A 13,647-nucleotide genomic window follows, 5' to 3' on the forward strand; every position below is an offset into this window, starting at 1 on the left:
TTTACTTGAAGATAATTGGTAATTTATTCGCAAAAAAATAAAAACAAATTCACGTACAACCTTTGACTGGTTTTTACGAGAATAGATCGGTTAAAAGATAAATCCTTAGACAAATGCAGGAGCAATCGTTCAATGATCTCTTTTATTTTAGATAACTTATCAATTGTTACCATCTTTTACTTGGTTTATTGTACTTAAATACGACGAGATAATTAGGTTAGAGGAAACGTAATGTGCGTTCGGGCTATGAATGCTTAATTAATTCGCTTGTGTTTGTGAATATGACAGTCGTGATATAGTATCGTAATTCTAAAGGAGTTGTGCTGTGTGTATGTGTAGGCAGTTCGATTGTGTAGTGCGTTGGTGAAAAAGAATAAAACGAATGATACTGCAGGTTTGAATTTGTCTTTGTTTAAACAATTAATTTTCTTTAACGTAGCAAATAATATAATGTGTCTCATTAAATCGTTTTTAATTATTACGATATATGGTAATATATGAATTTAAAAAACAATACAGTAAATGTATTTAATGTTCTCCTTTTGTTAATACAAAAAATATGATCGGGTCGTATATAGTATGTTATTTTAACCTGCTTGCAAATTTTTTCAATAACTAATATTGTTATTCCATATCAATTCTTGCTCTTATTATACGACATATGATGATGATGATGTATATCATTTCAAACTGTAGATTCCTCTCCACATTTTGACTTTTATAAAACTGATTTTACTGTGTTTTTCAAGTATTGTGCATAACCTAGAAGTTATATATTTCACCAGTAATCTGAGATTTCCATTAATATTTTTATTTGCTATTGATACAAGATGTAACTATGTTGTATATCATTATGAGAACGCTTTCCCTATTTTCATCTTCACAACACTGAATTTTCTATATTTTTCAATTATTGTACATAACTTAATACTTCCAATATTAATTTTTATTTATATATTATAATCCTTATATTTCTTACAAAATATCTAACAATATTGTATATCTAAATATATTATATATGGTTTTGAACTGTATGTTCATCAATATCATATTCACTGGTAAATTCCTCTTTATATATTGAATTAGTGGTATTAGGATTTTTATTGTGACATAGTTGACATATCATTCTGATCTCTTGGCCTCTCTCTATATATTTTGACATTCACAATATTGTATTTCTTATGTTCTTTGAGTATTGTATATGATCTTGAAGTGTATATATCTGGAAATATAACACTGTAGATTTTATCAATATTTTGTTGCTAGTAGTAAAATATACAGCATTGTGTTGTATATCGAACTCTAGTATCTTATTAAATAGTTCTTGGAGTACTTTAGAATTATATATTTTGGTCCCTTTATTTTAATAGGTTTTGCTATTGCTATTTTAACAAAAATGAACGTATTGTACATCAATGTGAACTGTAATGTCCATATCTTGAGAATTATTATTGGAACTATAGTCTTGTTAGTACACATTTCAATTAATACGAATATGGATAATGTCATTGACCGTGATCTTTTTTCAAATTTACCAAAGTTTGTCTGATTTTTCCTGAATGATTTGCTGTAAAACTGACCTGATTTAGTTTACGTTAATTCAATCCGATATTAGTCCGAGTATAATTCGATTATGTTGCCTGCTAATGCAAGAAATCCATGTCGGATCGGTCCACTTAACAAGAATGATAGAAAGAAAACCCGCCTTTCTTGGCGACTGATAATTACACGGTCCGCACGCTTGGCCAGCCTCAATTGCAAAACAATCTCTCTCACTCTCTGCCCAATTATGCCTCGCTGCACCCGACCAGATGTCGCTGTCGTCCCCAGCACCGCCTACTGCCCGTTTACCCAACACAAAATCCAACGAAAACGCGGACATCTGGCTCTTTATGTGTGTATGTGTGTTTTTTTCACACTCCGACGATCAGCCGGCAGTCCAAATTCGCCTAATAAAATATAACCTGGTCAGTAACGAGCGGTACGTCCGACGACGCGGAAGTGCCGCGCTGTTTCCGGTTTTCGTTGAAGATGGCGCCCGTAGAACGCGGTCAGGATGCGCGCGAGTGATGCGGAAGGTCACCGCGGGGTGTACCACGCGGACTATCAACGTTTCGTCACGCTGCGGTACCGTTCTCAGGCCTATCTGCGACGCTGCGAATCCTTGGACAGCTGGCCCCAAGTCCTGAAGAACTTTCTAAGGAGGAGATGGTTCGGTGGAGATTATTTTCGACTACGTAAAGTAAGAGAATCAAATCTCTCCACCATTATCACTGTAATCATAATTTTACGATAACAAAGTGTCGATGGATAGAATCAAAGAGAAGATCGATTGTGAGTTTTCGTCTCTTCTTCGATAGAACATCTTATCCAACACCTCTAAATGTTTGGCCACTTTGCAACACGTGTAAATTAATAATACAACTACATTACAACGAGTCTACTAAAGAGAAACATCCACTAAAGTATCATATTTTTATAGTATGCAGTCTTTTTTGGCATTATTTCAACAGATTGATATATAATGCCAAAATTTAATGCCTTAATTATTAATTTATTTTGATTACAAGACACGTAACGATATTGTATATCAAAAATACAAATTCAGAATAGTGAATTTCCTATGTTGCTGAACATATTGTGTACAGTTTTGAACTGTATGTTCATTTATCACGTTCTTCGTATTGAAGTTCTTCGTTTTCACTGGTAGATTTCCTTGTATATGTTGAACTACTAGTATTGAGATTTTCATTGTAACACTGTTGTATCATTTTGATTTGTTGTTGTTCTCCCTTTATATGCTATTTTGATAATATTGTTTTTTTATGTTATATTTCCGAATATTGCATATCATTTTGAATTATATATATATATATATATATATATATATATATATATATATATATATATATATTTGTGTAGATTTTATCAATATTTTGTTTGTATTAATAAAATATATAATATGTATGATTGTGTTGTATGATCATGTCGAACTCTAGTATATACTTTACTAGCGACCCACCCCGGCTTCGCACGGGTGCAATGCTGATACTAAATTAAATACACTACAGAAAAAATATGAACGTTGTATATAAAAATATAGCGGCCCGCTCCGACTTTGCAGGGGCATAAAATATATATGCCTATGTCACTCAATGAAAACATGATTAAAATCGATCCAGTATTTTTGATTCATTCATTACTGCCCTTGGCCTGCACGCATTAAATTTGGAGTAAAACAATTCCTCTTCCCCTATACTTACTATGAAGATTTCCTGCTATCTTTGGAATATCTAAATTCATACAATTTTTATTACATTACACATTTTTAAACGCAAATTTTAAATTTGTAATATCTCCGAAAATATTTGTTTAATTTACATGCTGTAAGGAACCATATTGATCTATATTAATTGCACACTGTATTTAAGGTACTTAATTCGATAAGGATTAATGCCGTATTGCTTAAAATAGCTTCGTAAATAAGCCATTTTCTCACGTAAAAAGTAAACAATAAAAATGGTTAATGTGGGTTATCCCTAAAAGATAAACATATACCATCGCGGACTCTTTTGTAGACCTTTTTATGGTGTACAATACTGTAGTACATTAATTTGATCTAACTTGCTAATTGCTAAATAAGCCTTAAAAAATAGGTTAATTTACGACATCACGTTAGAAACCTCTAAAATTAGCAATTTTGCTTAAGTAAATTATGCATGTATTATACATATAAACCTTCCTCTTGAATCACTCTATCTATTGAAAAAAACCGCATCAAAATCCGTTGCGTAGTTTTAAAGATTTAAGCGCACATAGGGATATAGGGACAGAAAAGGCGACTTTGTTTTATACTATGTAGTGATACATATACTAAATATTCCTTTATATTTTGATACTTAACACTCAGTTTTATCAATATTTTACTTCTATTGAGCAAGACGAGTTTTTAGTTTGTGTTTAACAGACATTAACAGCAAGGACGTGCATGCCATGGCGAAAATCCACAAATCGGGATGCAAAATCCTGCCCTATCCAGTATATTCTCCAGATTTAGCTCCCAGCGACTATATCCTGTCTCCAAACCTGAAGAAATAGCTGGGTGGTAAACAATTTGAATAGAATAAAGAGGTTATCGTTGAAGCAAACGCCTATTTTAGTTTGAACCTTGTATTGATGAGTTAGAATGGTATTATGTTGAGAAATAAAAGCATTCTTCGTCGAAAATAATAACTTATCTGCGATTCAAATTTGTTTCTCTTAAAGTTTACCCACTACGTCATTAAAAATATATAGAACAGAATGATTGTATCATCGAGTGATTAGTGGAATTCCTATTAGTATTAAAATCTACACTCATTTTATGTGGTATTGTGTTCAGTTTGGTAATTTTGAATTAATCATCGCACTTTCAAAGATATATCGATTTTAATTAAACCGGCATGTTGCGAAAACAATCGCCATCGTGCTTTATTAAAGTTTCATGCTGTGTACGCTTGTTTTCTATGCTATTTTTAGTGCTGGTTACGAATTACGGGTGAATAATTTTAAGTAAATTAAATAAAGAACACCTAGAGAATCAATTATAACATACAGAAGAGACTAATAAGTTAAATGCTTCGTAATATATCTAGTATTTTTAAGGAAACTTCATTTCGCATATTGTCGCCATCATTCGGCATAGCTATACATACGGAATATTGCATAACTTCCTAATCAAGTTTTAATCACGCTTTGTATTGATGGATTAGAGTCACATTTGTATTGTGTCTTACGTATATCTTTGTGATGATTAAGCAGGATCCCCTTACTAACCAGATATAATCATTTTGCTTTTTTCCAAACCTACTTGATATATTTTGTATTACTAGTATCAAACTTATGTAAATGGCGAATAAAACCGAGCAAGTCTTAGATTTTTTAATATATTATACAAAACGTTATTAAAATATGAATAAAGAAGAAAGATTGAGAAAGAGTGAGCATGTATGTAACTCTTTCGCTTTTAGGGAATCTACCCAACATCATTGTTAGGCAGATTAATTCAGTAAATCGTAGAGACGTATTTTTATACATAGAATTTAAAAATCACGACCCATAGAACAAACAATCAGCAATAAAAGGAACTAGAGAAAGCACACAAAGATCAGTGGGTCTTTCTTTTTATGAGCTAAGCCTGATAAGACAATAAAACTGATCTTCTGAAACTCAGTTCCTCTAGAAAGAGACATTTTCTCAGAATGTGTTACAAACGTTGTCCTGTAACTAGGGCAATGATACTGGGAAGATATTTTATATCAAGCCGTGTAGATAAAATATCTTTTTATTTTTACCTTTATCTCTAATAGTTTATATCAAGCCGTGTAGATAATCTTTTTGCTGCCGTTTGCTTTCAGATAATGATAGATTAATGAAAATTACAGGCGTTATAAAGAATTTTACGCTGAATCGTATGGTACTATATTAACCTATATATCGTCTTTAATTTTTAAGTTATATAATGAAAAATTATTGTTAAAAAATTAGTGGGTCTCATTTTATGTCACATATATTTAAACCAACAAATTCTGCAGCAATTTAACATAGATTTTCGTTCTTTTCGTCCCAAAATATATATATTTTGAGAGGTTTGTCTTTATCTGAGAGGTGAAACATTTTGACACTTTTTCCATACATATAGTCGTGAAAATTTGCTATTTTTTGTCATTTTCAATCTTTTCGCTGCCGTTTATTTTCAGATAATGATAGATTAATGAAAATTACAGGCGTTATAAAGAATTTTACGCTGAATCGTATGGTACTATATTAACCTATATATCGTCTTTAATTTTTAAGTTATATAATGAAAAATTATTGTTAAAAAATTAGTGGGTCTCATTTTATGTCACATATATTTAAACCAACAAATTCTGCAGCAATTTAACATAGATTTTCGTTCTTTTCGTCCCAAAATATATATATTTTGAGAGTTTTGTCTTTATCTGAGAGGTGAAATATTTTGACACTTTTTCCATACATATAGTCGTGAAAATTTGCTATTTTTTGTCATTTTCAATCTTTTCGCTGCCGTTTATTTTCAGATAATGATAGATTAATGAAAATTACAGGCGTTATAAAGAATTTTACGCTGAATCGTATGGTACTATATTAACCTATATATCGTCTTTAATTTTTAAGTTATATAACGAAAAATTATTGTTAAAAAATTAGTGGGTCTCATTTTATGTCACATATATTTAAACCAACAAATTCTGCAGCAATTTAACATAGATTTTCGTTCTTTTCGTCCCAAAATATATATATTTTGAGAGTTTTGTCTTTATCTGAGAGGTGAAACATTTTGACACTTTTTCCATACATATAGTCGTGAAAATTTGCTATTTTTTGTCATTTTCAATCTTTTCGCTGCCGTTTATTTTCAGATAATGATAGATTAATGAAAATTACAGGCGTTATAAAGAATTTTACGCTGAATCGTATGGTACTATATTAACCTATATATCGTCTTTAATTTTTAAGTTATATAATGAAAAAGTATTGTTAAAAAATTAGTGGGTCTCATTTTATGTCACATATATTTAAACCAACAAATTCTGCAGCAATTTAACATAGATTTTCGTTCTTTTCGTCCCAAAATATATATATTTTGAGAGTTTTGTCTTTATCTGAGAGGTGAAACATTTTGACACTTTTTCCATACATATAGTCGTGAAAATTTGCTATTTTTTGTCATTTTCAATCTTTTCGCTGCCGTTTATTTTCAGATAATGATAGATTAATGAAAATTACAGGCGTTATAAAGAATTTTACGCTGAATCGTATGGTACTATATTAACCTATATATCGTCTTTAATTTTTAAGTTATATAACGAAAAATTATTGTTAAAAAATTAGTGGGTCTCATTTTATGTCACATATATTTAAACCAACAAATTCTGCAGCAATTTAACATAGATTTTCGTTCTTCTCGTCCCAAAATATATATATTTTGAGAGTTTTGTCTTTATCTGAGAGGTGAAACATTTTGACACTTTTTCCATACATATAGTCGTGAAAATTTGCTATTTTTTGTCATTTTCAATCTTTTCGCTGCCGTTTATTTTCAGATAATGATAGATTAATGAAAATTACAGGCGTTATAAAGAATTTTACGCTGAATCGTATGGTACTATATTAACCTATATATCGTCTTTAATTTTTAAGTTATATAATGAAAAATTATTGTTAAAAAATTAGTGAGTCTCATTTTATGTCACATATATTTAAACCAACAAATTCTGCAGCAATTTAACATAGATTTTCGTTCTTTTCGTCCCAAAATATATATATTTTGAGAGTTTTGTCTTTATCTGAGAGGTGAAACATTTTGACACTTTTTCCATACATATAGTCGTGAAAATTTGCTATTTTTTGTCATTTTCAATCTTTTCGCTGCCGTTTATTTTCAGATAATGATAGATTAATGAAAATTACAGGCGTTATAAAGAATTTTACGCTGAATCGTATGGTACTATATTAACCTATATATCGTCTTTAATTTTTAAGTTATATAATGAAAAAGTATTGTTAAAAAATTTGTGGGTCTCATTTTATGTCACATATATTTAAACCAACAAATTCTGAAGCAATTTAACATAGATTTTCGTTCTTTTCATCCCAAAATACATATATTTTGAGAGTCTTGTCTTTATCTGAGAGGTGAAACATTTTGACACTTTTTCCATACATATAGTCGTGAAAATTTGCTATTTTTTGTCATTTTCAATCTTTTCGCTGCCGTTTATTTTCAGATAATGATAGATTAATGAAAATTACAGGCGTTATAAAGAATTTTACGCTGAATCGTATGGTACTATATTAACCTATATATCGTCTTTAATTTTTAAGTTATATAATGAAAAATTATTGTTAAAAAATTAGTAGGTCTCATTTTATGTCACATATATTTAAACCAACAAATTCTGAAGCAATTTAACATAGATTTTCATTCTATTCATCCCAAAATACATATATTACGAGAGTTTTATCTTTATCTGAGAGGTGAACTTTTTTTAGCAATTTTCCATATATATAGTTGTGAAAATTTGCTATTTTTGGTCATTTTCAAGCGTTTTGCTGCCCTTTGCTTTCAGATAATAGTAGATTAATGAAAATTACAGGCGTTATAAAGAATTTTACGCTGAAACGAATGGTATCATATTATTTTGTATGCCGCATATTCTTTTTGGGTTATAGAGTGAAATGTGTAATTGCGAAAAAATCAGTACATTTCGGTTTATGTCACGTCTCTTTAAAGCTATAAATTCTAAAATACATATATTTTAATAGCTTTATCTTTATCCAACATGTGAAATTATAAGGAATTTAAAAGATTATAAAGAATTTTACGCTAGATCGATTTGTAATATAATTACTTATATACCACCTTTAGTTCTTAAGCTATACGGTGAAAAGTCTTCAAAAAACTATGTGGATTTCAGTTTAAGTCAGATATCTTTAAAGCTATTAATTCCACATTAATTTAACGTGGATTCTAGATCCTTTCAGTCCAAAATACATATATTTTGAGTATTATAAGTATGCTAAAGTAACACTAAAATCACCTCCAAAAAGATGATTCTGGTAACAATTGGTTCCTGATTCTAATATAGACATAATAAATATATCAAAAGAATATAAATATTAAATTATTAAAAGTATACCAGGGTTTTCCTAGATTTGATTACATCCTACAAGCACAACGTGTAAACATCGAAAATTATTTGTTTTAAATCCACTATTTACATAATTCCAATGCTCATAAAATTTTGGTAGAGAAAATAATATAAATATTTATTTATAAATTAAATGAAACAATCGAAACGATATCGGGAAATATTCTCGCTATAATTTATTATCACATCTTATTTTGATTATCACGTGATAAAGTATCGAGTTTGATAAATATTTGGGATATTTCGTCATCAGTACCTATAGAAATAGACGAATATTTCAACGCTTTGATTATTTTTACGATATTTCGCTAGGTTTGACCGTTGTTCTCCTGTACTACAGTTCGCAAAAACAACATTTCACAACAACTAGAGTGAAACAGAGAAGAGAGAGAACAACTGTAATTAGACGGTTCTTGTCCATTATTTAATTTGGCCTTGTTATCATTTTGATCAGAATTTAAACAAACATTGTCCGTATTAGGCTCCAGATTATCTCGGTTTTTATGGTTTTCTTCTGTAATTTGACTTCATTATTATTCATTTATATAGTTTTTGTATTATTTATTTTTTTAATCTGTGAAGGTAGAATCTCTAAGGTCTTCTAATCTCCTCAGCTTGCCAATTTCGTCCAAATGAGGAGGTAACACTGGTTTTCTGGAAAACGTTTACAAAAATCCACAAAATCGTTTTGAATTATCGAAAATTGCGTCGGTTGCGGCTAACGTCATATAGATATCAAAATAACGTGTTGGTTTTATATTGCATGAGCATTTGACTATGAAAAAGCTCTTTTCAAGTGGGTGCCGCGTTTTCTCACTGTTGACCAAAAACAAGAACGTGTTGATGATTCTGAGCAGTGTTTGGAAATGTTTAAACGTAACAAACCGATATTTTTTGCGTCGATATGTAATAATGGATGAAACATGAATCCATCACTGACAGGCCTAATTTAGGCAAAAGATAAATCGTTCTACAGAAGTGGCACTGAAATGTTAGAGTGGCGCTGGAATGATTGTGTTCCTCTTTTTCTTTGTTACGCCCGGGACTTTCCAGTTCATGTGTCATTTAAGATGAAAATTTTTACCGATGAATCAATTTTCTATACTCGTAACTAAACCTTCGTACAAATTAATGCACGTGGATTACTTATAGAGAGACCAAAAACACTTAATAATTCGTTCCTAAAGTATATAATATAACAATTCTTATCTGTTATGACGAAACAGTTGCCATAGACCTTGCCCCAATAATACGTAAACAAAATCCATCAGTATTAGAAGGATTGGATGATCTATGATTGCAATGAAGGTGTAGGTGCAGTTTAAACGGCTTAATATCTTAACTTTACAACCATTATTTTGATATTATTTCAGAACTGGTTACAGTCATATTATCTATAGACTGGGGATTAGTTACTCACAAGATTTATGATCCTGTGATTCACGATATTAAACGTTAACTAAACGTATATTCTTGGTGGTTTTTTCGGAAATGTAGGGTGGATCATCAATTTCCCAAAAATTCTTCAGGTCGTTTAAGAGTACGCTCAATAAATCAATAGAGGACAACTGTTAATGTTTCAAAAATTGTATTTTTTACGAATACTTGAATTTTAAGATAAGCTCATTCGAATTATATCGTGAGTTTTTAGGGCTATATTTCTGATTGACGCTCAAAAGTTATATCAGCACCAGATGTATTGTAAAAGGATTAATTGGTTATGGTCCAAATTGTCCAGTAACATCAGTTTCTTAGAATATATTAGGTCTATCAATTATTTTTAAAGGATGTTTTTTTTATTTGAATGGAGTCCATCGATAGTCGCTGCTTTTTCCCATTTTTCAGGCAATTTACCAATTCCATCTCGAAAGAACGATGTATATTTTGAAGCTATATATGAATCGATCCATTTTTTGACATCTTCATAAGAAATGAAGCACTGCTCTGACAGATCACTACTCATATGTCGGAACAAGTAGTAATCACAAAGCGCAAGGTCTGGATAATCCGTCGGGCGAGGTAGAACTTCCCTTTTTAATGTTTCCAAATATATTTTCATCAGTTTTGCAACATGTGATCGAGCATTGTCATGCTGAAGAATAACAATGCTGTGTCTTTGCTCGTGTTCCGACCATTTTTCGCGCAGTGCTCGGTTCAAACGCATTAATTCTAGTCGATAGCGATCCCCATTGATGGTTTCATTAGGTTTTAGCAGCTCATAGTACTATTTGGCTGTCCCGAGCGCTCTTTGTCTTCGGTGTCAAAATCACCACTAGAAACATATTGAAATCGATAGGGCATGGTTGCCATAAGCTTCATACAGCATTGGATGACCTTCAGCCACTTTCAAAACCTGACCTGTGACCTTCACGCTTCGACGAAACGATATATATTGAGAACTGAAGCCAGTCAGTAATCAACGTCAGCTTCAACGTAAAATTAAAATTTACCCGATGCGATTAACACACGGTAACGCCATCTGTTTTAAATCCTTTAGACATAATTTATAGGCCTGATAAATAAAATTTTGTTGATAGACTACCAAACTCAAGACTATTCATGTAACTTTTTAAATTCTCCACATAAACACATCATTGTCATCGTGACATTCATCCATCCGATTCTCCAGGTCTAGCTCCCTTTACCAAACCGTATATCCGCTCAATATAATCATTATTCTTCTATTTCAGTCGTGTAAGACATGGTGCCTTCACATCTCGACTGTCATTTGCACGATGTCGATGGCCATGGGGCTGGGTAATATGTACAGGCTGCCGCAGATGGCGCTGATTCACGGCGGACTACCCTTCTTGGTGGTCTACGCCGTTCTTACTGTGATACTGGGTCTGCCGTTGCTGTTTCTCGAGCTGGGCGTGGGCCAGATGGCTCAGGAGGGCTTCATCAAGAGCTGGAGGGCTGTGCCATTCTTTAAAGGTAATCCGCGATGGTGGAGGTTGGCACTCACACTGATTGTCGTGGTGTTGCAGGTATAGGATACGTTAAATTGTTAGCTGGTTGTTTTCTGAGCCTGTATTACCCTCTCTACGTGAGTCTTGCCATAATATATCTCGTCTGGGTGTTGAAAGGACCTGTTCCATTCACCGACTGTGCCAATGGAGTGGTAATAACCAGCGTAAGTAAACGATAAAGTCCAGAGAAACCAGATGGTGTTAGACGGTGAATTTATTGCAGGTTGGATATTCAGCAACCGCCAAAAACGGACAGGAATGTCTAAGGTACCAAATGCGATATATTATGTGTTTATTATTTTTACTTAAATACGATATATTCCCACAGGAGTACGTTCTTGAAGAGACCACTCGACGATCCTTATTATTTCAGTATATTTGCCGCTGCTTTATTTCTTATATGGTTAACCATTACGTTAATGTAAGTTTTTTATTTTTCTAACGAATGTGTATGCCTGGTTGTATGTGTTATAACTTTAAGTTATCGCGTATTACTAATTGCATGTATGTAAATGTGTACGTATTTTATTGTATAGAAGAGTGTTCTACAATTTACGAAATATTACAAAAAAATAGGTGAATATTTTGGTTTCTTCTTCGAATGTACGAATTTATTGTCTTCCGAAAGTCTTGAATACTTATAACGGGATCTACTTCACAATTGTGGCTTGGCTTGAATACTTGATCAAAAAATGTCTTATTGTGTGTTAACATTTTGGATTTTCGTCCAAAAAGGCAATGTAGTCGTGTATATTTTATTTGCAGATACACTACTCTCTTTTTAATTTGTTCTTTCCAATTCAATTTGACATCTAATGCCGTAGCGAAATATTTGGGGGTAGTTTCGTATGATATACCGATGGTATTTAACAGAACAGACATTGTTTTATGATCTAGATTGCCACCATATGTGGAACTCGATTATTTTGTCAGAATTGGTTCTTACCAATTCTTACCTAATATTCTTATTTCTTAACCATCCCCAATTTCGAAGAACTAAGATTCTATGATGTCCGTAACCCAAAATCCTGACCAAACAATGAAACGTAGTGGATGCATTTTTATATTTCAACATAACGAGTGTCTGCTCATAGTGATTCTGCCATGTTGCCAGTTCTTATAAATTATATGCACATTTCAAGAATATAATATATAGAGAATATATTTTCTTGAATTCAAAAACTAACCGATAATACTTCATTAAGTTCGCAGTTTATTAGTACTTTTTGATACTCAAGGGCTTCTCATAAAAATATTTAAATTGGAAATAATTTCTATTCTATTTTTTTCTATAAGAAATAATATATTCTAAAAAAACTATATCTATGTATAAATATTACAGTGGGAAACTAAAGCTACTTACTATATATATATATATATATATATATATATATATATATATATATATATATATATATATATATATATATATATATATATATATGCATAATATAAGATATATTATGCTATGAGATATAATACAAATCTAGATGTGCTACAATTTTCATCAACATATGTACTCACATCCTGTTCTGTCAATATTATCTCTCTAATCTTTCGATAGCTTGTAAATGGCAATGTCGCAAAATGAGACGGAAAGTGGCGAAGTTAACCGAATGCCAGCTGGGCGTCACTTTGACTAGAACAACGCTTTGCTCATTCTCATTTTTTACCATAAAAATGGCGGCAAATCGAAAACTCGCATAAAGATTGAGAACAAAAAGATGTTCTAAAAAATATATATATTTTAGGTCAATAAAAAGAACCAGGAGTTACGTGAAATCATTGATAATATTGTTCTTCCCTGTGCTTGCCTGCTATACAGCCATGACAACCAAATCAATACTGATGAACGTGAATATCTCGACTCTACTGTTCTTTAAAGGTGCTGACTGGAGTCTTCTGGGTAAAGCCGAGGTATGTCGTCAAAATTCCCAAAGATATGTTCTCAAATGATCATCCTA

General features: G+C 31.6%; 1 protein-coding gene and 1 long non-coding RNA gene across 7 annotated transcripts in view; one reads left to right on the top strand and one right to left on the bottom strand.

The window, feature by feature from the left end:
* The window catches only part of LOC143204315 (uncharacterized), a 45,054-nt gene that overhangs the window by 25,057 nt on the left and 6,350 nt on the right, over positions 1 to 13,647 (bottom strand). The gene's annotated exons all lie outside the window — the stretch shown is intronic.
* Positions 1 to 13,647, top strand: part of Blot (bloated tubules) — a 35,275-nt gene that overhangs the window by 18,108 nt on the left and 3,520 nt on the right. For 3 of the 5 annotated variants that reach the window (XM_076416843.1, XM_076416845.1, XM_076416846.1), the window contains exons 4-8: positions 11,405 to 11,648; positions 11,702 to 11,847; positions 11,907 to 11,950; positions 12,012 to 12,104; positions 13,435 to 13,600. In XM_076416843.1, the coding sequence (XP_076272958.1) occupies positions 11,405 to 11,648; positions 11,702 to 11,847; positions 11,907 to 11,950; positions 12,012 to 12,104; positions 13,435 to 13,600 (693 nt within the window). Of the gene's footprint in view, positions 1 to 187; positions 395 to 1,941; positions 2,243 to 11,404; positions 11,649 to 11,701; positions 11,848 to 11,906; positions 11,951 to 12,011; positions 12,105 to 13,434; positions 13,601 to 13,647 lie in introns of those variants that run through there. The other 2 variants (XM_076416848.1, XM_076416847.1) reach the window with 2 other exon arrangements.

This window comes from Rhynchophorus ferrugineus, unplaced genomic scaffold, assembly GCF_030347505.1.
Source record: "Rhynchophorus ferrugineus isolate W39M unplaced genomic scaffold, kcgeb_rfMv2 rfM10, whole genome shotgun sequence".
Taxonomy (NCBI): domain Eukaryota; kingdom Metazoa; phylum Arthropoda; class Insecta; order Coleoptera; family Curculionidae; genus Rhynchophorus; species Rhynchophorus ferrugineus.